Genomic DNA, 26,542 nt, shown 5'->3' on the forward strand with positions numbered 1-26,542 from the left:
TCTTACTTTGCAAGAAGAGGGGTACGTTTCTTTCACAGAAGGTTAGAAAACAGAGGTCAAAATTAATCTCTTGCACCATGGATATGGATAGGCTGGAGTGAGGGAGAAGGAATGTGGGCAACTCCCAGAAGCTGGTTGTAATTGTCATCTGTTACTATGGTATCAGATCCTTTTGCCAAATGCAAGCTTCTACATTTTAGTTAAAGTAACATTTAATTTCTAAACAAAATAATTTATAATCTGTTAACATGTTAATTCATATTAACATTGCCTTACTCTAAATAGTAATCATATATTTTACAGCTAGAAACTTTTAGCCATTCATTAGCTTTTAATTCTGAAATGATATTAACTTTTCCAATTACATAACTTAATTCAGAGAAGTGAAATGATCTATCTATGAGTTTGCAATAGAAGCCTTATGGAACCATCTGAATGACACAAAGTAATTTAGGTTTTTCTTTTATGTCTTGCTTACATGCTGCATCAGAGGCATTGTTTCTGCAGATAAATCAACTTATTGTTTTCATAAGTGGAAAGCTATAGGAGAAAAATCAGTTAAGGAAGGTTGCATCAGAAATCCTTTATGAACTAGACAAAACTGAGAAAAGGGAAAGTCTGAAACAGGAACTCGTTTTGGGAGTAGTGGCAGAATCCTCAAACTCATTAAATGGAAAAAAAAAGCTCAAATCTTTGAACATCATGGCAGGATTTTTAACACCTGTCCCTTTTCCAGCAACTTGGTAGACAGTACTAATTCTGAGAAAAATCGACTTGTTTTGTAATATATTGAGACATTTATCTATTTATTTTTATAGGAAATACTTAGAAAATACAGCTAGTCTTTATTTTCAAAGACTGTTTCAATTATGGACATACTGTTTCCCTTTCCAGAGTGCCAGGGATGGTGTCTGGTGGCCAAAGGCAGCTGGAGCACCTGCAGCAGACCAGGTAGCTGTCAGGCAGGCTGGCACAGGCAGGAGGACTGGACCAAGTCCCGGGTAAGAAGCTTCATATATAATGCTTGAACAGCAACAAGTCTGGCAAGCAGACAGTGCCCTGTCAGGGAGCGTGCAGAGCTGATGCAAAACAAGTTGCAAAGCCAGATCAGGGGCTATTCTAATATATGCTTCATGGATATTTTTTTTTTTCCTGCCTTATATTCATGCCAATACAGTAGCTCACTAGGTTTTAAGTACCTGAATGTTTCCAAGACTCTGCACAGATGCTCTGGTTTGAGTGGGTGAGTGATGGTCATGTGAGGCAGAGAGACAGACACTGATAAGATGAATTTGAAAAGAGAAGTTCAGTACACATACAGAATCAAGAAGTGGCAGAAGAAAGGAGAAACAGAAGATGCAGGGGTGGAAGTGAAGAGTGGGGAGAAAAGGAAAGAGATAGGAGGTGAAATGAGAATGGAACTGAAAATGATGCAGAGGTATATGCTACATTCTCCCATAGGAAAGACAAAGATAAAATTAAGAAAATGAAGCAGGGATAACAGAAAAGATTCAGGAATCAGGGCTACATAAATAGCATTTACTTTAAAATGTTAGTTTAACTGGTCATAGTCAAATAAATCAATAAACATCTATTTTGTGGTATTTGGTAATATCAAATAGTTACAAAAATAACAGTAAAGTTTTATAAATATTTTCTACCTTTGTCTTGTTATTTAATCATTCCAACTAGAAACCTTATTTAAAAACAAATAAACCTAGTAATTAAACCAAATTCCATTAGCTTACTACTTATCAAGTGGTACTGATTTAGTTTAGTATGTACTGATTTTGTTCCCCATAAATCAAATAGGTATATAGGAATAAAATAATATATGGACACTCAGTGTAAACTTACAACTTAAGTTTCTGTTTTTCAGGAATGTGTTTTAATTACTATGAAGCACTATAAATAAAAGCAGACTATCATGAACTGAGTTGTGTTACTACACCACCACTGATGCAAACTTGCACCTGCACCAACTCTTAAGCCTGTTCTGAATTCAGCTCATTCAGTAAATTGCCCTCACTGGTCTGTCTGCAGAGGAGTTCATGCGAGTTTTTCCTTATGCAAGACATAATATCAGTCCGGCTAAACTTTAGTGTTGCAGCTAGTGCAATTTGGCTAATTTTCCTTACAAATCCAGGAGCACGCCTGAACGAGTGCTCTATCAACAGACTAATATGGTAAGAGGGTAGTAACAAGAAACAGAATGTAAAAGCATCTTCCACTACCACAGATGGATCCAGAGTCTTTTGCCTAACAATTCAATGATTTATCAATGGTCTGTGTTCAGATAATTTTTAACAAAACTTCTGTACCCTACTTTTCTCCCTCACCAGCTGCATGTTAGCACCCTCAAGCAGAATACGTACTATAGGCTGAGCAAATAAACTTTATCTGCTTAAGCAGTATGTCAGGCACCACAAAAAAATTGTTTGAACTATTTTTTTTTGACTTTGCACTGAATCACAAGAGTTCTCAGAAAAATCATTCTGTTGCTATGCTAGGGGAATGCCAAAGTCTGGCAGAGGGTTAGTAACAAACGGCACTGGGCACAAGTGGTAGGAGGGGGAACAGCTGTTTTTGCAATGATCATCTAGTCATGATCCAGGTCCTAGATGTTGCTCCATAAGATTTCAATTAAATAGCATGTACAGTTGTCATCTTCCCTTCAAATGTAGCAAGCAACAACTTTTATGGGAATGACAAAGGCAACCTTCTTGCCAAGAGTTTCAATTTTAAGCCTTTAGATGAGCTATGTAGTTGTGTTAGACAAAGTGCATGCTAGGTAAAGCTATAGATGATCTGGCCTCAACTAATACAGTTTTTTCTCCCTTCTCCCTTGAATTGCAAAATTGAGCGAAGCTGAGAACTCCTGCACATTGGCTCTTCATCCCTATGAGCACAGAGGCTGTTTGCAACTTTGTGGATTTACCACAGTAGTAAGAAAATGCAAATGCCAGACAAAAGTCAGCAGATTTCTCAGATAACTGAGTATATACGGTTTCCATTTCTGAAGGACAAATAATGTCTGTGGAGCTGCTCTTACACATTGAGCCACACAAAACTCCTATTCCAAATCTGGTTTGTTCCCAGGCCTCCTTAAGAGCTGCACAGCTGATCACCACGGAAGAAGTCCAACTTCAGAACATGTTGTTATGCCTCAGTTTCAATAGCTTCCCACTCTTTTTCTGCTTCCATGCATGCCAAAGTATGGAGAGAGGATCAATGCAATGTATTTTTAGCAGCATAGGCTGAAAAATGGTGCCAGCTTCTAATTTTATCTAAGGATTAATTTTGAAGGGCCAAAGCAGTCAGCTGCAATTCACAAGAGAAAACCTCAGCCATGTATTGTGATCACGCACAGAAAGACACTTCAAGGACCTAGGTGGGATTTAAGCCAAACCTTACCATTTTTAGAGGACAGTAACTAATATCTCGTATGCCTTCATTTCTTCCTCTTTTGCTTTTCCTAATTTCTCTTCTCCTTTCTTCCCCCCCCCCCCCAAGGATCACACACATACAGAGATTGCTCATATAAACCACAGCAAGCTGGCCTGACAGCCATGCAATACTTTCCCTGGTGGCTTTTTTTTTTTTTTTTTAAATTACATTGGCTTTCTTCTTCCTCTACGCTCTACAGCATTTCACAAAAACAAAGTTATGAAGTTACTCCTATCCAGTCTCTCTATAGACACTGTTGTATTAGAGGACATTCGGACATGGACACACGCCTAGTGCTTGCTCAGTATAGCATGGACAGTAATAAATACTCTGAAAGACTGCAAAATAGTAGAAATAGGTACATGGTTCCCTGTCCAGAGCTGTGTCTGCCTACAAAGCATGCCTGTGACTCTTTCTGGGTAAAATTGGACCAGAAGCACAACCTTGGTTTTCTAAAACAGCTATAAGCAGGAAGGAAAATGGAATATTTTAAGTGAAGGCAGTATTTATACAACACAAAAGCCAAAAACATTTTCCTTGCAATTGTTTTGCAGTTTGCCTTTAAAGGAATTTGTTTTCATTCCCCTCAGACCTGGAACAGCTTAAAAACCACCAGAGGACTTTCACTAAATCGCTAATAATTCCTTGCAGAGTATTAAAACATTATCAATAATTAGGACTTCAAACCCACCATTGTTATTGTCTGTATGTCCAAATATAAAAGATTTCAATATAATTAAATATGCATTAGTTTCAGCTGTATTTTCCATGTGTACCTGAAAGACTACCAAAGATGACTATTGAGAGTTCTGCTGAATGACCATGGTAGCCTATTATGGAAGGTGCCTTTTTTTACATCAGGAAAAAAAAACACCCTTCAAAACAGGTATCAACATACATTTTTCAGAGACAAAACCCTTTAAAACAGTTATTATTGTAGAAATTATGTACAGTGAACCTAAACTACAGTAGAAACACTAAACAGAATACAGTTTCTCAAGTAAATAAAGCAGTGCTACTATTTTTAAAAGATATACTTTTAAACTTCTTAGATAACTATCAAGGTAGGAAATGCCCCCTCAGATACAGTTTATTTGTACTAAGGGCTACAGAATGCTAAACTCTAGTCATGCCTTTATGCCCACCCCTAAATTTAATATGTAAACTCATTACAGAAACTTTAAGCCAAAGACTGTAGGTGTGAAGGGGGGTGGCTTGCATAATGACAAGGTGAAGTCACAGAAAAGTTGCTCAAAACCCACGTAAAAATTTGCCTAATTCATAGAGAGTTGGAGACAGTATTGGGGATGGAATATGCTAGCTGGAAAGAAGTTCTGATCAGTTCTCAAAAATATTACTATTGAAGAGCTCTACAACAGTAATCACAATGTGCCAAGATCCAACATTCATGTGAAAGCAAGAAAAAAAAAAAAAAAAATCAACTGTGGTTGTATTTAATTTCAAAGGAAGACAAATTATATATGTAATTATGATGGTTTTAAAAAGTGAAAAAATCCTGGAAGGCGGCATGGAAACTATTCAAGGACACTATCCCAGAGGCTCAGACCATATGCACAGTATTTACTAAGAACTTAAGACAGACCAAAAGGAATCTAGACTGACTAAGCAACGTAAGTAGCATCCATAAGGACTCTAGTAAGAGTGGGACAGCATCTTTCAAAAAACTAAAAAATCCAAATAAGAAAACAAGAAAGATTTTATACACTGGAAAATTAAGATACAAAAGTCCAAGAAGTCAAACTAAAAAAAAAGGGAAGAATAACTGGAAATAGCATAAATCTGAAAACTAATATAGCCCTTTCTGGAGGAATTAGGAGCAGGTGGCCTGCCAAACACTCACTAAGGCTAACGCACGTTCCAGACAGGCAAGATGCACCCAAAGGTAAAGGCAAAGCCAAAAAACAACGTACATTCTGTATCCATGTTTATTGTGAAGGAACTCGTGAAGATCTAATGCCAGAATTCTTCCCTTACAAACAGTGCATCAGATCTGTCTCAAATCCAAATACCAGTAGATAATTCAACAAATAGATATGAACAATAATAAACCAACTCGGATTAGGTGGCATCCACAGAAGAACTCAAAACACAGCTAATCCCCAAGGAGTTACCATCTTGCTTGAAACTGCCTTTGCACCAGAGGAGCAGGAAGATGGCCAGTATCACACCTACATTTAAAAGGGTTTCCTGGACAACGTGGTAACTACTGGCTGCAAAACTGGCATCTCTACAGGCAAGTTAATGGAAACTGTAACAAAGACAGGAACCACTGCACTTACCCATTCTTCAGAAAGAGTAATTGACAGCTTTTACATGGACAAGAGAAATCCACTTGATACCATCTCCAAGAGGTACCTGACTGTTACTCAGCAAAGACTCTTGGAAGCCAAGCTGCCTTGAAATACAAAAGTCCTTGTGTCTTGGTTTAGGCCCAGGCAGCAACTAAACACCCCACAGCCACTCACTCACTCCTCACCCTGGGGGGATGGGGAGGAGAAAATACAGCAAAAGGTTTGTGGGTGGAGACAAGGACAGGGAGGGTCTCACTCATCAATTATGGTCACAGGCAAAAGACAGACTCAAAAAAAACCCCACCAGTTTAATTTGAACATCAGCACTAACTTACCAATCGGATCAGAGTACAATAGTGAGAAATACAACCAAGTCATAAAAACACCTTCCCCCCCACCCCTCCCTTCTTCCCAGGCTCAACTTTGTCCCTGATTTCTCTACTTCCTCTCCAGCCCAGCAGTGCAGGGGGCAGGCGAGGAGGACTGAGGTCAGTTCATCACATGTTGTTCCTGCTGCTCCTTCCACCCCAGGGGGAGGACTCCTCACACTCTTCCCCTGCTCCAGCATGGGGTCCCTCCCATGGGAGACAGTCCTCCATGAACTTCTCCCACATGATTCTTGCCCATGGGCTGCAGCTCTTCATGAACTGCTCCATCATGTGTCCCTGCCACGGGCTGCAATCCTCCCAGCAACAGTCTGCTCCAGCGTGGGCTTCCCTCAGAGTCCCGGCCTTCTTCAGCCACAGGCATCTGCTCCAGCGTGGCATCCCCCCGGGCTGCAGGTGGGCACCCGCTCCACCAGTGCCTCCGTGGGCTGCAGGGCACAGCCTGCCCTCTCACCACGGGCTGCAGGGGGTCTCTGCTCAGGAACACCTTCCTCTCCTCCTTCTTCACTGACCTGGATGTCTGCAGAGGTGTTTCTCTCATCTCCTTGCTGCTCCCCCTCAGGTTCTTTCCCTCTTTAATACGTTATTGCAGAGGAGCAGCCACCCTGACTGACTGGCTCAGCCTTGGCCAGAGGTGAGTCTGACTTGGAGCCAGGGAAGCTTCTAGAAGCTTCTCACAAAAGTCACTGCTGTAATCTCCTCCCCTGCTATCAAAACCCCTATTACACACAAACCTAACACACCTCACATGCATAAAAAACGGGTAAGAAAAAAAGAAATGGACAAGACACACAAATCCCACCTGAATCTGTATTGGGACCTATACTGTTCAACACTTTCAAAACAATCTGTAACAGCAACTGAGTAGCAAGGAAGTAAAATCTGCTAAAACTAAGCCACTTGGCAGTATGAGAATAAGGCCTGGTTGTGAAGAACTGGGGAGACACTTTATTATGCAATGACTGTTCAGGTCACTTCAATGCAGAAATGTGCAGGATAGCGCACATGGGAAAAACACTACCAGCTTCATATAAAAATGACAGTTCTAGCAAGTGCTACAAAGAAAACTCACCTCAACATTCACAAGAGCAAAATAAAAAATATGAGAAGCAACTTAAAGCACTTGCAAAAGATCAGTGAGGGAGGCATGACATGTGGAACTGAGAACATGAGTATGCAGTGCTGGTTTATCTGCCTCTTCCAGATAGAGGTTTTGGAACCATCAGCTAAAACTAGGAAAAGACAGGTTCAAAACAGAAACACTTGTCAGCCAGTCAAGCTGATGGTACTATCACTTGTTTAGTTACTTGAAAAAAGTGCTTTACCTACTTTCACAGAAATTCTTTGCACAGCATGCTACTGGTATACTTGGGATGAAAAAAAAAACCAACCAACCAACTCCAAACCAAATCAAAATATGACTTTTTGGGGAGAATGGTGAAGACAGAATTTACCCAAACTGTTTCTTCACTACAATACTAATAAAAGAGTAGACATTTGAAGCATAATTTCACATGGGTAGAAAAGACAGAGAATTTATTTAAAAAGTAAACGCATACAGAGGTCTCTTATCAATAAACAGGGTATTTAGGCACTGTTTGCTACTACATTCCATTGATTACACGGATAATTTAGATCCCTATGGGCTTCTGATTCACACATGTCACATATCCAGAGTAGATTAGAGCAGGTTGCAGGTATAACCTGTATAACCAGGTTGCGCCAGGGTAAGTTCAGACTAGATATTAGTCTGATTAAAGAAATTAGCATTTATTTCCAGAACGGGTTGTTAGGTGTTGGAATGGGCTGCCCAGGGAGGTGGTGGAGTCCCCATCCCTGGGAGGGGTTCAAGAGTAGGGTCGATTTAGAGCTTAAGTGTATGCTGTAGGTGGGAACTGTGCTAGGCGAACGGTTGGACTAGATGATCTCCAGGGTCCTTTCCAACCTAGATGATTGTATGATTCTATAACCTCCACATTATCTGAAAGCAGAATGAACAAATTACTAATAGGGGATTGGGTGTGGAAGAGTGATGTTGCAGAAAGGGTAGTAAGAAAAAAATGAAATTAAGATTCCAATGGAGACACTCAAATTTTAAAAGGAAAAAAGTGTTCCAAGCCATAGCAATGGTAGTAAACATTTTGTGTAGCTACCTGTTTAACGAGCGCAGTGAAACCTAAAGACTGAGGAAAGCAACAAAACACAAATAATTTATTTTCATTTTAAACTGCAAGAAAGCTTGTCTCAGTTTTATCAGCCCTTGGTTCTGTTTTTTTCCAAACATTTAGTTAATAAAAGTTTGTGTTGAACTTTAGCCTCTTAAGAAAGAGCTAAGTAAATTATTGACAAAGAAACATTGTACCCAAAGATGGTAGCTGGATTATGATAGCCTAAAAAAGTTCTGAACAAGATTAAAAACAACCAGTTGGTAAGAAAAGTCTTAATATTTAAATAATACCAAACAAGGTCACTTCAGGAAAAGGAAACACACCTTGAAAACAGATAACCAAATAACTTTTTTTTTTTTAGTGTTTAAGGCAATTTTCAAGAAGTATTTAAAGCTTTTGTTCAGAAATGTTTACATTGCCATTGAACACTCCTTTGTTATAATTTCACTATACAGTTGATATAACTAGATGGCTTGTCTGCCATCTGTCCCTTCAACAAATGCTAGGCATTCTGTTCCAAACCAACCACACCATCTGCAATTAATAGGTTGCCAGAATGACTGTATACATACACTTCACATGCTCAGAATTGGTGATTTTTCTTTATTTGGCAACAAGCAAAGCCAAATATTTCCAATGAAACCCAAGAAAATACCACAAAATTGTTGGGATTGAATAGCCTTGCCATCTCACCAAACCAACACAGTTTGTAATTTATAAACAAATACAAGGAAATTAAATACGTTCCATGTGTGGCAACAGGAAAAGATTTCTTAACACAGAGCTAGTTATGCATCTGAAAAACCTCAGCACACTGCAGAACCTCCATCCTTGGGAAAATTTTACCAACAGGTGAGGTATCCATAGATGTTCAACATACTCCTCTGCCGATCGAGCCACAAGACAAGAACCAGCAGCCAGCAGCCGGCTGCCATCTCTGGCCTGGCAGCGGCCTCCCTGCCTTACTGACCCGGGGCCGTGACCCCGGCGAGGGAGCTCACACCCGGGCACCACCAGTGCTGTCTGCTCAGCGTGGAGGCCAGGGGAGAAGCAGCTGCTGACCTCCAGCCTGAGAGAGGCTGAAATACCTCTAAGAAACTGGGATCTTATCTAGTTGCATCCGTTATGGTACATCTGCCTCTCATTTAAGTAACATAAACACTGAACTACCTGTAACCGGCCAGGTCACCACTCCCATAGGTACAAACACATGATAGCGTAGTGCTGGCACGAACAGTTGCAGCAGCACTGACAAGCATTTTAAAACGAATCTGATGCTGGACACCGCTGGCGTCTTCACGGGAGCCCGAGTCACCCGCGCTGCGGGCAGGCCCGCGGGGTCAAACTCTTTAACGCGCCCCTGCTCCCCAGCTGACGTGTAACAGCCTCTGGGGCTCCCGGCACGGCAGCGGGAGCACCGGGCTGCCCCAGCTCCGCGCTCAGCCGAGCCCCCCGCTCGCAGCGGGCTCCCTACCGCGGGCACACGGCCCAGGGCCCTGTCCCCGTCCCCCCGAGCGCCGGCCCTACGCCTCCCCTCGCCGGCTGGAAGCGCTCCTCCCGCTGCCGCCGGGGAAAGCCCCGGGCCTCCCCTCCGCACGCCCCTCCCGCACCGTCCGCCCGGCGGGGAAGGCGGCCCGCCGGAACGCGCAGCCCTATGCCGAGGTTCCGCTCGGCGCTCCCGCGTCGGCGCGGGGCCCGCGGCGCGTACCTTGGCGGAAGGCGGTCAGAGTCCTGCCCCGGGCTCTCAGAAACGCGTCCTCCGCCATCGCTCCCGCCCGCCGCGCGGCCGCTGCCGGGAGAAGGCGCCTGGCCCCGGGCCGGCGAGGGGGCGGCACCGCCTCCGCCGGGGGCGGCGCCTGGGCGCAGGCGGGAGAGGCCGCGGGGTGGTCGGCGTGAGCCGGGCGGCTGCGGAGGGAGAGGGTCCCCGCGGAGAGAGGCGGGGGCGCGGCCCCGGGCAGGGGGCCCTGCGCCGCCATGTTCGGGAGGCGGCGGGGGTCTGCGGGCTGCGGCGGGGGGCGCCCCGCGACATGGCGGCCGAGGGCGGGCTGGCCGGGTGTGGGTGTCGGAGAGAGCGCAACCTCTGGGAGTGAAACCCGCCCCGGAGATGCGCTGGCTTTTAAATAAATAATAAAGTGATAGGTTTCTTTATTTTTCAATGTTTTCCTAACCTGCGAACTGAAGTAAACTTCACATGTCATCTAAAAGTATTGGCAGTCTTCCTCAGTGCCTTTGAAGGCATGTTCTCTAGGTCACATTTCCTCTTGCTGTTAATTGCACTCGCAAAGTTAGGCATCACCCCCAACTGCTCTTTGAAAAAGAAAAAAAGTTGCATGAAAAAACCAGAGGCACAGTGTCTTTCTGCCTCCACCACCTGCTCTCACTGACCCTGGCCCTGCCTTGCCCATGGCTACAGGGAGCATGGTGGGCAGGTACCACGGTCAACACGGCTTCCATTTTTCTCAGCAGCAGGCTACACGGTCATGTAGTAAATGAAATATATGGGTAACCCTTGCAAGGCAATGTTTTCTTAATCTTTTCGGGGCTGGGGTGCCTTTTTGACCTAGCAATGCAGGAAGGATAATACGGTGACAGCCAGGACCCCATTGCTCTGCGCTGTGTGACATGCGGAGTTCCGAGTGCTTCTTTATTCATCTTGTGAAATCTGTAGCGAAGCACTAGATAAGGTTCCCATTATCAACTAAAACATATTCCTATGGCTGCATTATGTTTCTATCTGTAAAATGGGGGCATTATTATCCACAAATGAAAACAGTTTCATTCCTGGTTGTAAACTGCTTGATGATCATTAGATGGCAAGTGCTAAGGAAAGCCTTTTTTATTAAGTAGTTTTTGTCAATTCCCCTCTTTATGAGGCAGCATTTGGTACATTAAGCAAGTAAATACTAAAGTGCATTTTTGACTCTGAGGTACAGCCCATCTAAATATCCTAACACCATCACAGGAACAGGTGATCATGGTCTAATGCTGCAACGGCTCATGCTAATATAAGAGCAATTGACTGAATAAGCCTAAGAGATTTTTGACCTTTTCTGTTTCTTTTCCATTTTCTTCTCATCTACGTAATAGGGCTGAGCAGTCATATATCAGAATATATGACTGCTTCATGACTTCAGCTAAACTCAGGATGAATTTTGCAAGTGAAATACCATCAAGATCAGGCCAAAAAGTGTAGAGAGAATACTCCTGTTTTGGCAAGACAGCATACTGTAGTTTTGCAGCACAAGGACGTGAGCTTGCGATCAGCACACTGAACTACCTTTGTCTTAACCTGGATGTGTTGCTAAAGGCAACCATTTTTTCTTAAGTCAAGTTATGCATGTTGGAAAGACTGAATCAGACCTGGCAGAGATGTGGATTCCAAGATCTTCTCGATTTATCTAAATCTCTGGAATTTCACAGTTCTTTTTTCTAGGCATGTGTAAGGGGATCTCTTCTACAAAATTCTGTTGTCAGTACTGTATTTCATCTCTTTGCAGGAGGGGTTCACAGATGAGCCTCAGGATGCTCAGCTCTTTCTAGGTGATGTGTATGGTGAGTATGCAGTGTGCCTATGTTGCCTCCTCTTCAAATGGAATCCTCTGATATTACATCTGCTTGAGTATTGTCTACTGTAATGAGAATGCTATGAGAAATTTCCATATTGCAATTTAAACACATTTTCTTGTGATTTTGCAGCCTGGGTGCAGAAGTGTTTTCATGTGCAGAAATAAAGGAGCATATAAACGTGAGAACTGAGGATGGGGAATGTGTGTGCAGGAGGGGGATTTCTGCTCTCTCCTGCTTCCTTTACTCTGCCAAATTTCAAGTACGCATTTTTGAAGCCAAGATCATGGACCAAATGCTATACAGCTAAACTCATTTTACTATGACTAAGTCGTTTAAAGTTACTACTGATCTATGTTAGTTTAATTATAGATTTTTCATGGACTTATTCCAGATGAGGCCTAGATAAAGCAACAGAATTTTGTCATAGGACTTGATTTGTTATACAAAGTGTCATGAATATAATGACACTGAATAAATAATTTACAGTGCCACGTGTCTGATCTTATTTATAGAGTATAAATTGAGCATAATTTTACTAATTTAAAAAAATTAATGTGAGCATACAGAGGAGAGTATACCATTCTGGAACAGCATGCAGTATATTGACAAGAAGATAGATAAAAACTGAGAAATGGAGGCATCAAAAAGGAAATGCTTATATAAGGTTTAGCTTAGCAATGACTGTGATTAGAATAGTGCAGATCTGAGGAGTCCAGATCTTCTAAGCCTTTTTCTAGTATGCATTAGATCATGCTGCCAATCCTTACAGTACTTAACAACTTGGAACTTCTGAAAAATCCAGTAGCAGATATTCTATTTCTTACTGCAATTTAAAGTATGATTGTATGCACTTTGAGAAAGTAAATTAAAACAATCAAATAATTCTAAAATTTACTGTTTGATGAGCAATTAGTATAAACAGCAAAATAGTCAAAGCAGTGGTTGAAGGAGGGAATCCTTTCTCTGTTCACAGCAAATGACAAGAAGACAACAGATTGCAAAAATGGAAAAATACAAAAGGTGAAAAGGACAGAACAGGGTTGGTCTAGGCATTGGAATTAAAATTACAAAGCATAGACAGATATGCAGATTTGACACTAAACCATTTCAATCTTATGTGTAGAATAAAATGACTATCTGCCATCTGGAATTCAGGGAATCCAATGAAGGTTGGAGGTGTAAACAACATGCACAGGATTATCAACATCTGTTTTCAGTGCATGCTGATACACAATGAGTCCTTGAAGGATAAGTCAGAGAAAATAATGGGAATTAATAAAACCTGATGATATAAAAAGGATCACATCATTGTATTTGTTTAGAGACAATATGGACTTACACAGTCTGAAAATAAACAATGCATATGATGTATCAAGTCTGTGTTCTGTTAATCTCTTCTTCCAGCTCCCATAAATCCTGTAATAGCATTCCTAGCAGATGTAACATTTTGGAAGGTTTGGCCTATGGTATCTCTCCTATTCTCCCCAGAACAGCTAATGATAAAAATTAGTAAGTTTTGAAAATTTACAGTAGTATCTCATACTAGCCCACTCTGTCTCTATCTCCCGTTCCATTGCTGAGAGTAAAAGACTTCAGGATGACTATGCCGGTAAAAATAAATTGAACAATCAGAGCCTAAAATGTTATAGAGTATGATAAAACTTAAGGTCTGCTCCTTTGACATTCTATATGAACATAAATGAATTACTACACTAAAGAGTGCTTATCAGTGTTAAAAAAAAAGTCCTGTTAATATTTGGTCTTGATACCAAATGGCTTTCCATTTTTAAAGGGCCCACAAAACAATATAAAAAATATTAAAAATGTTTTGCACAAACCAACTTAAAAACATTGGTTGACCGGGACCAATATTTTGTTGCTAGGAAAGTAACAATGATGACATTGATTATTTCCACAGTTAAGAATCCACAATGTAATTGATTTTTATCTGACTCATTTAGTGTGGGCAGGCTCCATTTGTTCAAGAAACCTGTAATATATTCCTTGAATCACTGTAACTATGAGAGATATAAAAGTTGATGTAATGAGTTAAACACGTTATTTAACTCAATTTGTTTTGCACACTGAATTCCCATTTCTGACACAGATACAGGTTCTATCTGGATCTACTGGTCGTTTTTTGAAGATGTCTCATTCATTTTGTGTGCTGTCAAATATTCAAGAGTTCTACTTTATTCAGGGTGCCTCTGATTTTGGATTTCCCTATCCTGAGATTTCATTTTCAGGTACAATGAGTAGTTGCACCTTTCACTGAATAATTGAGACCTGGGCTGCCAGCAAATTGAAAAGTCATGACCAGTAATGACTCCAGTGAATGAGAGAGCTAGACTAGAAGCAGTTACTTGATCTGGTGCATATTTTTGACACATTAGGTGTCTACTCCTGAAAAGCCATGGATGTTTGGGTCATGAGTTTGTATTGAAACTACTAGACACAGAAAAAAGGTATAGAAGTCCAGCAGGGCTAGAGCTAGATGAAAAAAATCAAGGCTTTAATTGAAGTACCCGCTTCCAAAACAGTGCAGAAAATTTGTGATTGACTGCCACCTTATCCTGAATTATCTAAAAACTTCTGACTTAAATGTTCTCCAGAATTATTCCAGTTAGAATTGGAGAGTATATACCTACCGTCTGAAGTTTATGATTCTTGCCATGCATCAAGACCTATCCAGTTACAAATGGAAGGGAATTAGGCATATAAACAGATTCGACAAAAACTGTTCAGTACATATGTATACACACACACTTATCTATGTGTGTTTTTACAATACTACAGGCTTCAGGTATATAGTGTTGGTCTAAGAAGAAAATCTAGATTTAAGAGCTTTTAATTCACATCTAGATGTAAAATTTGGACTTGTTGGACTTTTCTTATTTTTAAACGAACAGATTTTCTGTTAATGTACAAGCAAAAGTAGCAATCTGGCAGAAGAAGCAGTATTTAGTTTATGCATCTGTATGCATGACTCTCAGATTCCTTTCTCCTTCTTTGCTGATAAATGACATTTTATTAGAAAAAAATAAAACCCCAGATGATCATTAACCACAGTTGCTATTTCTGCCAAAAAAAATCAAAGAAGCAGCAATCCTTCAAGTATTAAAATTCAATAAACAATCAGAGCACTTAGATGTTTTTTCAACTAGGCATATAACAAGGACATTCTTGTTTTACTGTTACATTGGTTAACTCAAAATGCATTGCAAACATACCGGGAAAATCCCTTTGTTTCCTTACTCAGAGTAGAAAATTATGTTTTCAGACTGGAAAAACTCATTTTTACATTACAGGTGACATGCAAACAATTTGGGCTTTTTGAAAAAATGATACTTACTTTTTCTTCCTTTTTTGTATAAAGAGAATTCATCCTCTTTCGTAAAAGGGGAAATTTTTTTTGGTTACCTAAATTTTAGCAGCTCACTTGTTTCAACAAACATATTTTTGAGAAACACATGTACATCACCATTCCAACAGGATATAACAAACTGGACATAGAGAAAAAACAACATCAAATTACACTGAGAAAAAAAATAGTTTTAGTGATTGCAAAAGAACAGTGAAAGAGGAGCCATTGTCATACCACTTTGCAAAGTTGTAGCTTCTGCTACAGAGTGAGGTTTGACACCACAGAACTGTCCTCTGTGTAAATCAAAACTGTAGTTATATATCAGTCAGGCAACTAAAACCTCTTGTTGATTGACCTTCATGGATCCCAGGCTCCCACTGCTCTCCCCTCAGAATACTGCCTCTCCAATACATTGCATAAGGAGTTGAGAGAATCTCTGCTGCCTTAGAGAAGAATTTATGACCCCTAAAACTTTCATAGAACTCTTCTACACATTAGTATTCACTCATGTTGTGTGCCAGGTTTTGGATGTGAAATAGATCTTAAAATTGACTTTACCATCTGTGATGTCACTAATACAGCAGTCAGTGAACTTCCTGAAACAGTATGACTATGAAGGATGCATCTATTTTGCCACAGATTTCTATAAAACAAAATGTTTTTCAGTAATTAAAGCTGGAGATGAACAAAGAAGGTACTCCGGGAAAACCACAGATTAATTTAAGCATAAATGACCCATTTAAGTTTTTTTTTCACTCAAGTAATGACTGAAGAAAATGAGTTCAGAGACTGATGAAGGATGCTGAATAGGTAATTATTGCTATTACAAACCTCTTAGTTTAATTTGTAGGAAATATGATTTGAAAATTAAATAGTACTTGATTTTTTTATGTTTCAGTGTGGACTCTCTTTCAGCTGTGTTTCTCAGAATGTCAAGGACCTTTCCTTTTTCATTAATGATAGTATTAGATAACCAGAAGGATCCATTTTTTCAACAGTATTACCTCAGCAGTAAATTACATTTTCCACTTCTCAGGTTCCTAGACTAAAGATCTGTAGGTAAGAAGAGATAAGGATAAGATCTGGACGCAGGTAGAGACACACGGAGGCTGATTTATGAGTGAAGACATAACATGCACCACAAAGCTTCTACTTTCAAAATTAATAATAGATGAGGACAAGACTACATGCCCTACAAGGCAAAAGTAATTCACCTCTTTTGTACTAGCCCTTCACTTCAACTACTCTCCTCCTTCACTGTTTACAATGAGTTTTTCACATTTCTTCCAGTTGGACTTACTCATAACAACTAAGTCAATGACAGCAAACACTGTCTGTATTGCCACAGTGGTGTTTTTTGAAATTTTTTAACCCTCCATTTTTTTTTCAAATCTGTTACAAATGTAACAGAGTCCAATGTCCAAATATAAAAAAGCAGACTTTCACTGATAATATAAACGTGGCTTTCCCACTCTTTGAATTTCTGTTTTTAAAACAATGGGAAACTAAAATTTTATTCTTGGAAATATTGCTTGGCCTTACAGAAGCATTTCTACATTTGCTGAATGGTGATCACAGTAACAATACATCCCCCGTACAGTGGGAAAAATAAAGTAATTAACTAAAATGCCTCTTCTCCAGATGACATAGAAACATTAAAGATAATTCTGTTTGCCAGTTGGTTGCAGGTATATACTGTAGAGAATGTGTAGAAGCTATATGTTCTGTACAACATTAGGCTAAGAATGAGAAGAGTGCTACATTCAATGCTTAGCAAATTTATTCTGTGGCAAATTTACCCAGTGACCTTGCAGAACGAACTGCTCCATTCATTTTTGCTTCAGACTAGCTTTAAAATCAGATAAAACTAAGACCCTACTTCTGTGAAGCCTAGTCAGGCTTGTTCAACAAGCATGGTGGAGTCATTGAATGCTATTGTTCAAGAGTGGCTCTGAGGGGCAAAATTACATAATGCTGAAGGCCTTTTTTCTATAGGGATGCAGAGATGTAATGAACCATGTTTCACCGTGGCGTGTTGACGACACCTATTTGACAACAGTCTATCTACAAACATATGGTCTTGAACTTATGTGATGGTCTTACTTTATAGACTAAGCTACTGGAATGAATGATAACACAGGAACATCCTAAAAAAAGTGAAGCACGATTAACATTTTTGTTGAACACAGTGGGATGGATTCATCAACCATAAAAATTTTTTGAATAATTAACTGTGCTGAATTTTTCATAAAAAAAGCGCAAAATTCATACAGTGTAATTATTACAGTATGAAACACATTTGAATTAAAACAAGATAACTTTGTCATTGGGTAGGTAAATTCATAGTGCCAGTAAATGTTCTCCTCCCCAGGTCTAGGAATTACGTGCCTAACATTCTCCTGCAGTACACAGTACAAGCTACTATTAATAATATATCTATAGCTGAACATAAGGTATGGAAGGAGTATTTAAAATGTTTAATTATTCAAATGAAGGAATTAATTGACTGTGCCTTTTTTGCAGTTACACAATATTTCTAAACATTAGAAGAGCTCAGCATGCTAGGAAGAATATAATAAGTGTCTAGGAGGAAATAAAAGCTAAAATAAGTGGAAGCTGAAAACTTTCCTAATAACTGAAGCTATTGCATGCAGACTGTATATGTGTCATTTGGAGTTACATGCATAAATCAAAATCATGATACATTCCTTTGTATTTGGGCTCCTGAATGGAAAGAAATCAGGTAACAAAAATACGAGCTTATCATTCCTAGCAGAGTGTAGGCTGGTGGTGTCTGCATATTAACAACCTAGCCAAGGCTCTTGCAGAGATGGCAAGATTACCATTTGGTGTTGGTATCTACCAATTAACTTCAATATCAAGAAAATATAAATTTACTTATGTCTTTTAATTAAATCTGTAGCACATGTGAATTCACAATAAGATGGGTGGTTATGCATGCGTCTCTTCCTTGTAAATCTTTTTTAAGTTAGTATTTGGCATGAATGGAAGAAATCTTTTCAGGGAAAAGGTACGTCACATTTAACTGCTTATAAATGCAGTATATGGCTTTGGTCTTTGGTGTTTATGCTTAGACTTTCAAGGGGTGTCTTTTTACTCCCATTTCATGATGCATTCCGTAACTCAAAATGTTTTCAGAGAATACAGTGACCGTTTGTGTTACAGATGCCATAGGAATTATATTGTACTCAGTGAAAACCCTGAAGAAAGACGTTAAACGTGAACAAATATCACTGATTGGAGAGCCAGTGGAGTATATCTAGTGTTGGTGTAGTGCTCATACTTGTCCTACCACTTTAGTCTTGAAGAGTGAAGCGAAGTCCAAAAGATTCACATTTAGGCTTTCCATGGCAGCTATAAGCAAGATGATACTCTGCTTCAACAAAGAACCTCTTCTTTATTTTTATGTCCTTCCTCATATTTATCTGGAGTAGCTTCTTCATCTCTTATTGATGGTTTCTGTTAAGCAAACAAAACAAAAACAACAGAAAGAAACTAGGGACAAGTTCTTATGCTGAGAAGGTGAAAGTAGGATTCAGAGTCCAGATTCTTGAACTGATTATGAAGAGACACCTGCTTGCTATATTCTGCTAGATATTTAATCTCCATAGAAGAGCACTGGGTGAGACAGACCTCCGTGATCAGCACTTCATTGTTGGTTGCCATGTTTTGCACTCGCTACGCAGACTTTTATGTTCATCCTTCTGAGGCATTTAACTCTCTGTGTCCTACAGAGAAGGCTTATGTATCTGAGTTTGCATTTGAGTTGCATCTCCAAGACTGGCTTTGTGGAAAAAAAGTTTAAAGTGAGGTATTTACAACAGAGTAACTGACTTAGGGGAAAAAGCACATCTATGAATAGACAATATAAATGTATATAAATATGTATATATTATACAAAAAATACAATGAATCTGGTTCAGTGGGTGAAAATCTGGATGTACTATACCTATTTGACATACAATATGTGATGTAACACTGTATAAACAAGCAGTACTTCACTACATAATACACTTCTGTATATAAAAAATGTATTTTATTGCTGATTCCAAAATGACAGGACCTTTTTACTATCATCAGTTCACTTTAGTAAGGCCTTTGACACCATTTCCCACAGCATTCTCCTGGCAAAACTGGCTGCTCGTGGCTTGGATGGGCTCACGCTTTGCTGGGTAAAACCCTGGCTGGATGGCCGGGCCCAGAGAGTTGTGGTGAATGGAGTCAAACCCAGTTGGCTGCCGGTCACCAGTGGTGTCCCCCAGGGCTCAGTGTTGGGGCCACTCCTGTTTAACATCTGTATTGATGATGTGGACGAGGGGATCGAGGGCACCCTCAGTCAGTTTGCAGATGACACCCAGTTGGGTGGGAGTGTTGATCTGCTCAGGGTAGGGAGGCTCTGCAGAGAGACCTGGACAGGCTGGAGCGATGGGCTGAGCCCAACTGGGGGAGTTTCACTGAGGGCAAATGCCGGGGGCTGCCCTTGGGCCACAACAACCCCCAGCAGCGCTACAGGCTTGGGGAGGAGTGTCTGGAGAGCTGCCAGTCAGAGAGGGACCTGGGGGGGTGATTGACAGCCGGCTGAACAGGAGCCAGCATTGTGCTTAGGTGGCCAAGAAGGCCAATGGCATCCTGGCTTGTGTCAGCAATAGCGTGGCCAGCAGGGACAGGGAAGGGATCTGACCCCTGTGCTCGGCACTGGTGAGGCCGCACCTTGAATACTGTGTTCAGTTTTGGGCCCCTCACTACAAAAAGGCCATTGAATGACTCGAGCGTGTCCAGAGAAGGGCAACGGAGCTGGGGCAGGGTCTGGAGCACAGGTCTGCTGGGGAGCGGCTGGGGGAACTGGGGGGGTTTAGTCTGGAGAAGAGGAGGCTGAGGGGAGACCTCCTGGCCCTGTGCAACTCCCTGCCAGGAGGGTGCAGAGAGGGGGGATGAGTCTCTTTAACCAAGGAACAAGCGATAGGACAAGAGGGAATGGCCTCAGGCTGGGCCAGGGAAGGTTTAGACTGGATATTAGGAAGCATTTCTTTCCAGGACGGGTTGTCAGGCGTTGGGATGGGCTGCCCAGGGCAGGGGGGGAGTCCCCATCCCTGGAGGGGTTGAACAGTCGGGTTGACCCAGCGCTGAGGGATCTGGTGGAGTTGGGAACTGTCAGTGTTGGGTTAATGGTTGGACTGGATGATCTTCAAGGTCCTGTACAACCTAGATGATTCTGTAATTCTAACCTAGTCTCATCTGCCACTATATTGTTTGATTATTTCTGCAAAAAGTATTAAAGAATTCTGAATTCTTAAGAATTTGCCAGTGCTGAACTTTTGGCAAAATAGCATTCATTATTATACTTCCAAGCATAGCTAGATGGAGATCATCACATTCCTTGCTGGAACAGGCTGATGGAAAGTAACTATTCTGTTTGCCTCTCTAGAAATTTTCAAGGCTAATTTGGCTCAAGAGAAGGTCAAACTTAACAGGAAACCAGGTTGATTTACATATTTATTTTCAGGCAAGCTATAGTCGAAGTGTAAATATTGTTAAATATAAAATATATAGCCATATAACCAAGTTATTTATGCAAGTCAGCCTGTTTTCATTCATCTAGAAGAAGAAGGAGGAATCTGTGCAGGGGATCAGCATATGCATAACTTTTGTCTGCCCCAAAGCCTTCTTTTGAGAATTTATTTGGGACTGAACTGAATGTTTGTATAAGGCTACATTTCTTTCCCAGTGCAGGTTTTGTAAGCTAGTATTGCCACACTGTAGTAGAGATCCTCCCACGGTGCGTTTTAAAGCATTGAGAGATCTGTACATGATCTGTTCATGCACTTGATAGGCTACAATACTTGACGTCCATCTACCCTAAATAAGGACGAGAAGCTTGTCTAGGAACAAGCTGGGAAGCCCTGACCTGAAGAAGCATCTGTTACCTTGCTGTCAGCCAGAAATAATGATACCATAAACAGACTGGTACTAGAATTTCCAATCTTTCCTCTTGGCTTCCAAAGCCAGAAGAAATCTGTGTAGTTCTGGTGTTGCATTCTATTTTTCCCCTTCGGCGCCTCACTGGGCAAACAGGCACCCTTTGTCTTAATAAAAAGAGTGGTCAATTTTTTACTAACAACCAGCAGAGAATACTTGCTTTTAAGGCTTCTGCCAAGTTTGCTTAATTGACTCTAGATGAAAAAAGCTAGCATAAGGCTATGCTAGTAGTCTCAAAGCTCTGATTTTCACACTTTAGCACTAATTTACTTCTGGATAAACTTTGGTTAATCAGATTTCTGCAACTCAAGCAAATAAAGAGCAAAATTCACCCTGGCTGAAAGGAGCCCTGGTACCATTTACATCCATTAGAATTTCATCTACTAATAGTCTCCTAGTACTTACTACTTCATTCAGCTTTGAATAAAATTATTTTGGAAGCATCCAGGTATGTACACGTATAAAGTATTTCAGTAGCTAAAATCCGTTCAGAATTAATTTCTCCATTAAAAATATTTTATGCTTAACTCCTAATATACCAAAAAACAGATTTATAAACCTTGGAGACTGGCATCTGGTTTCCCCACAACAACAAGTTCTTTGACTTACCTCTGAGAATACCTTGTTCTGCAGGTGAAAAATTAGCACCTTGTCCATATCCACCCAGATCTGACTTGCAATGATACTGCCAGCAAGGACACAAAGCAGTGTAAAGTGCAGTGGCATTGTTGTACAATGCAGCTGTTAAGAATTTTGAAATTTAAAATACTGGTGCTTACTATTTGAAACTTAGTTGAATAAATATCTTGAGAAAGGTTTTGCGAACCAATGAGATTGCTATTATTTTTCACACTTCTTTCTTGAAAAAATGAGAATTGCAATATTTCTTACATATCCTAGACTAGCAAGTATTTATCTCATCTTCTAGATAAAAACAAACAAAACCCCCTCATGCCTGTATAAATCCTGTGTAAACAGAAAAAGTGCAAGGTAGAAGTTAACTTAGAGGACTTTCTGTTCGAGCTTCTGAACAATAAATCTCACCTGAACGAATATAGCAATACTATTCTGGGTAAAAATTGCTTAAGATGACTGAGCAGACAGATAGGTATCTAAAATATTTTTTTTTGCCAAGAAGGAGAACTCACATTTACTTATTTATCAGCTAAGGTTTGAGAGGAGTTTTTAATCAAGAGAATAATACACCTTATGGGTGAATTTCTGAAAAAATCATGCACCTCTCATACAGTCTAGACTAAATTGAAGTGAAGAGAGCATTTTGCGATTTCTGCAAATAAATTTGTAAAGACCAACAAGACTCAACAGATTTTTAGGACAAAATCATAAACTTGTTGTGGTGAGCACCATGATGTGTGGGGGAGGAGGAAGAAGTGCCAGCTGGATCCACCATCTATCTTGGCAATTATAATCTGTTCGTCACCATGGTATCAGAACACCTTTACAAGCGCTATGAGAAAGATCTCCAGTTTCTCCTCATGTCCTAGGAGGGATGGCTTTGTTATTCTCATTATTATTATTATTGTGGAGCAGGTAGGTGAAAATAAAGGATTTTACCTTTTATTCTTAAAGAGCTGAGATTTGTAATTGTTCCAATATCCTCAGGGAATGAACTCCACAGCTGTATACCAACTGCCAAGAAAATTTTATCTGTTCATGGTGCAGAGATGACTCTTCTGTTGTCCCACTGGAATGCAAGTGTAGTGAAAGGTCACAAAGTCAGCGAGAAATAGTCTTCATCCACTTACACTGTCAGGGCACAGAAAAGTTGCTTGGGATGGATGTAGGCAGGAAGGTAGAAACAAGGATTGTTGAATACACAGCTGATTTTTATTGGCTTCTCTAGTAGTGCGGGCAGCTTCCATCTGCATATGTGCTCGAGAGCTGTCCTTATCACTCTGCCAGCAGACCATGCCTCCCTTGGGCTTCAGTGTACTAATGGGCATAGAGACTGGAGTTCCGTCTGAATACATTTTGAGCAATATATAGCTATCTGCACTGGACCTTAAAGATGCACTGTATGCCAAAATATTATTTCCTTAAATATTTCTACATTCCCTCATAAAACAGGCATCAGAATGTGGTCCCTATCTTTGTTATTTTTGTTTTTAACTTTTTCTGCATGTTTTTTTCTTTATCCTTTAATGTTAGAACTCAGTTTTGCTTTCATTATGAATAACATTAGCATTATAAAATGACCCCATTAAAACAAAGGGAATTTTATGTCCTATAAAGAACATCTCAATGAGAATAAACTTATTAAATCTTCATCCTTAGAGTGGAATCTTCACTCCATTGAATTTAACTGTAATATTCCTGTTAACACTAATGAGTCACGACTTTGTCCTTTGCATACAGCCGTCAATAAGTAATTAATGATAACCAACACACCTAATACTAAAAGATCCTTTGCAATGAGATGAAAAGACTGAAAACTGGACCCAGGTTCAGGCTTTGCATGGAGGATCTATTTCTGATCTTGCTGTGCAAATGTTTTTTTTTTAACTTGAGCTAAACATTATGACAGAAACAAGTGAGATAATTGGGTATTATGAGATATCTGCTCTTTGTCACTTACGGTCATTTTATGTGTTGAAATACTTTCATCGTTTATGTAGGAAATCCATCCTGTTGTTCAACCATCTAAATTATCTGTTTCTTCATCATATGATCAAGGCTCACTTCAACTCTTCTAGTTTGCACAGAAATTACATGCAATTTCCTTTTTAATTTTTTAATTTTTTAATTTTTTATTTTTAAATAAGAACAATATCTATATTCACAGGGAGAATTTGTTAAACTGGAAAATCATATTTAAGATATCAAGGTGTATATAAATCACAAAATTCACTTTGAAGAGGCCAGCTTTCTGTCAGGTGCGTGGGAGTGAATGACAGACTAATTCCCACACACACCCAAGAAAATTGTGAGTTGTCCTTTTACCCAGTATTCAGTTACAACTGGCCCTCTCTCTCTCTCTCTCATTTCTATATTATTCCTTTTGCAACTTCTTTACATTTTACTTCAATGTTACTTGCCTATATAAATATACAGATCAAATAATCCATCCTGAAAACTGTATACTCAGGTGCCAGTGTTTTATGTCAAAAATGTGTTGAACCTTATTGTACATTGCAAAAATATCCTATATATGTGTTAGGGAGCAGATATCCTAAATACATTATTAACATTAGATTATGTTTAGCAGGTTAGAGATGATCTGCTGATTTAAGTAAACACTACAACAAAAAGCCACCACTAGAACCTGCTGTCAGCATCTCTTTGCACCACTTCTCAGGACTCCCTAATGTGCATTTCACATTACAGTTAAAATCCTTTCATTTGTCCTATTATTTATCCAACTGTAGGATCACTGCACTTTCACGATAATAAAAAAAACTTTTGACAAATACATGTTACAAAATCACAAGAAAAAAGAAAGAATGATCATCAAAAATGTTCTGCTACACATTATTTACTTTAAGCATTTACTTTTCAGTTTACTATTGACATGATGAAAGAGCAAGGAGACTGGATTGATGCCTTTTCATTTAAGATAGGTGTAACAGAATACCTAGACAGATGTTTTAAATAGATATTCCATATATGTAGGTATAACAGAGTCGCAATGTACTGAGGAATATCAATGATGAGCCCTGTTAGCATCAGAATGCTCTCTAGAAAGAAAACATAAGAAATACCATTTAGTTTTCCACCTTGAGACCTTCATGGTTTTTTGACCCATTTGTCAGTATACCTGGTTGATAAATTATTTCTTCTCGCTGGCTATCATGCTAGAGGACAGAGAAACAAATCCCTTTGGAGCCAGCTTCAGTACTGCTCCTTACATTGGCTGTCAAGTGGAGTCAACAAGGGACAGTTGTTCCATCTGCCTAAAAGCGTAGTTTGGAACCTGTATATGTATTTATGTACATTAATAGTTTTTCAACATATGTGCCTAAATTTAGTCTCTGGATTCATTATTGGGCTTTCAAATATGTGACCGTGTTTTCAGAAGTACTGACCACTCAGATGTCTGGTGATTTCAGTGTAAGCTGTGATTATCCATCATCTCTTGAATAAAATCACCCAGTGCAGTTTCCATTTTAAATCAGTGGAAAGACAATTGTTGAATTTAGTAGATACTGAGTTGGCCTGTGGATATTTAGCCTTTGGCAACCACATCTGACACTATTGGCCAGGTATGGTAATCATGTAAGTGAATCTGATAGTCACGTGAAAACTGCAGTGTCGTGTAATCAGAAGAGTATCTGTGAGAGACGAACAGTATCACAGGACCATTATTACTTTTCACTATACCTCTTATATATGTCTTGTGACTTGCCATTTTAAAAGCCAAAGCATCTTTTAACAGCTAGCATACTTAAAAAATGGAGCTGTCAGAGATTTTCTTCACAAATCTGAAAGTTCCTACATTTATATATTATCACTACATGTAAGATACAAAATACATCAAGCCTGGGGTGGGCATGTTGTGACAATGATATGGAGAGACATCATTAAAGCTTATTACCAGGGAAGCACACTAAAAAGGTCTAAAGTTCAGTAAGAACTTTTGATTTTGGTTGCCTGACAGTACATTTTGGAAGACATGCAAAATATACGGTGGGTAACATCTTTTGTTCGTTAATACAGCAACTTTATATCTCTGTGAAAAGCAAGTTCTTCACTTCCAAGGTTTACAGCTCACTTCTGTAGCCCTTGAAGGTTAATAGTACTAAAGCTGACAGACTATTAACTGACACAGATTTGACTTCTTCCTGTTCTGGATTCCATTTATGGATGGAGAATGCGCATTATAGACTAAAACTTGTCCACCTCTTAATCTCAGTTACTGAAGAGTTTTTAGAAGAGTTATTGGTTAGATCAGCTCCTCTGTTGTTCTAACATACATCGGAGTCAGACAGCAGAGGACTGGAGAATTTTCACTGCTATGTGGCCTATGTCTAAGGACAGCTTCGCTATGCTCAGGTACAGTATACAGCCTATTTATACATGACTTTAACCTTGAAAATTTTTAATGCTATTTTAGGTGTTTAGAAAGGCTTCCTTTCTGCCTTGAAAAGTTGGAACTCATGGGAACAAAGGTAGCTGGGTTTTCAGCTGGAAGGATACAAAAGCAGATCCAATTTTTTTATCCTCTGTAGCCTTTCTTTTCTTTTTTGTTAACAAGACAAAGATTTTGTTGGCATGACTTTGGAATGATCTGCAAAGCCTTATTTGTCAGCTGCGGTAATCCTCAGACACCTGGCCAATAATTCC

At 39.8% G+C, this 26,542-nt stretch overlaps 1 protein-coding gene across 1 annotated transcript in view; it reads right to left on the bottom strand.

Annotated features, from left to right (window-relative positions):
• CPPED1 (calcineurin like phosphoesterase domain containing 1) overlaps positions 1–10,130 on the bottom strand; it is a 49,582-nt gene extending 39,452 nt beyond the window's left edge. The window contains exon 1 of the mRNA XM_074919114.1: positions 10,022–10,130. Coding sequence (XP_074775215.1) covers positions 10,022–10,079 — 58 coding nt within the window. The 5' untranslated portion in view covers positions 10,080–10,130. The remainder of the gene's footprint in view (positions 1–10,021) is intronic.
• Positions 10,131–26,542: the final 16,412 nt, after the last annotated feature.

Source organism: Athene noctua, chromosome 15 (assembly GCF_965140245.1).
Source record: "Athene noctua chromosome 15, bAthNoc1.hap1.1, whole genome shotgun sequence".
In the NCBI taxonomy this organism is placed as follows: Eukaryota; Metazoa; Chordata; class Aves; order Strigiformes; family Strigidae; genus Athene; species Athene noctua.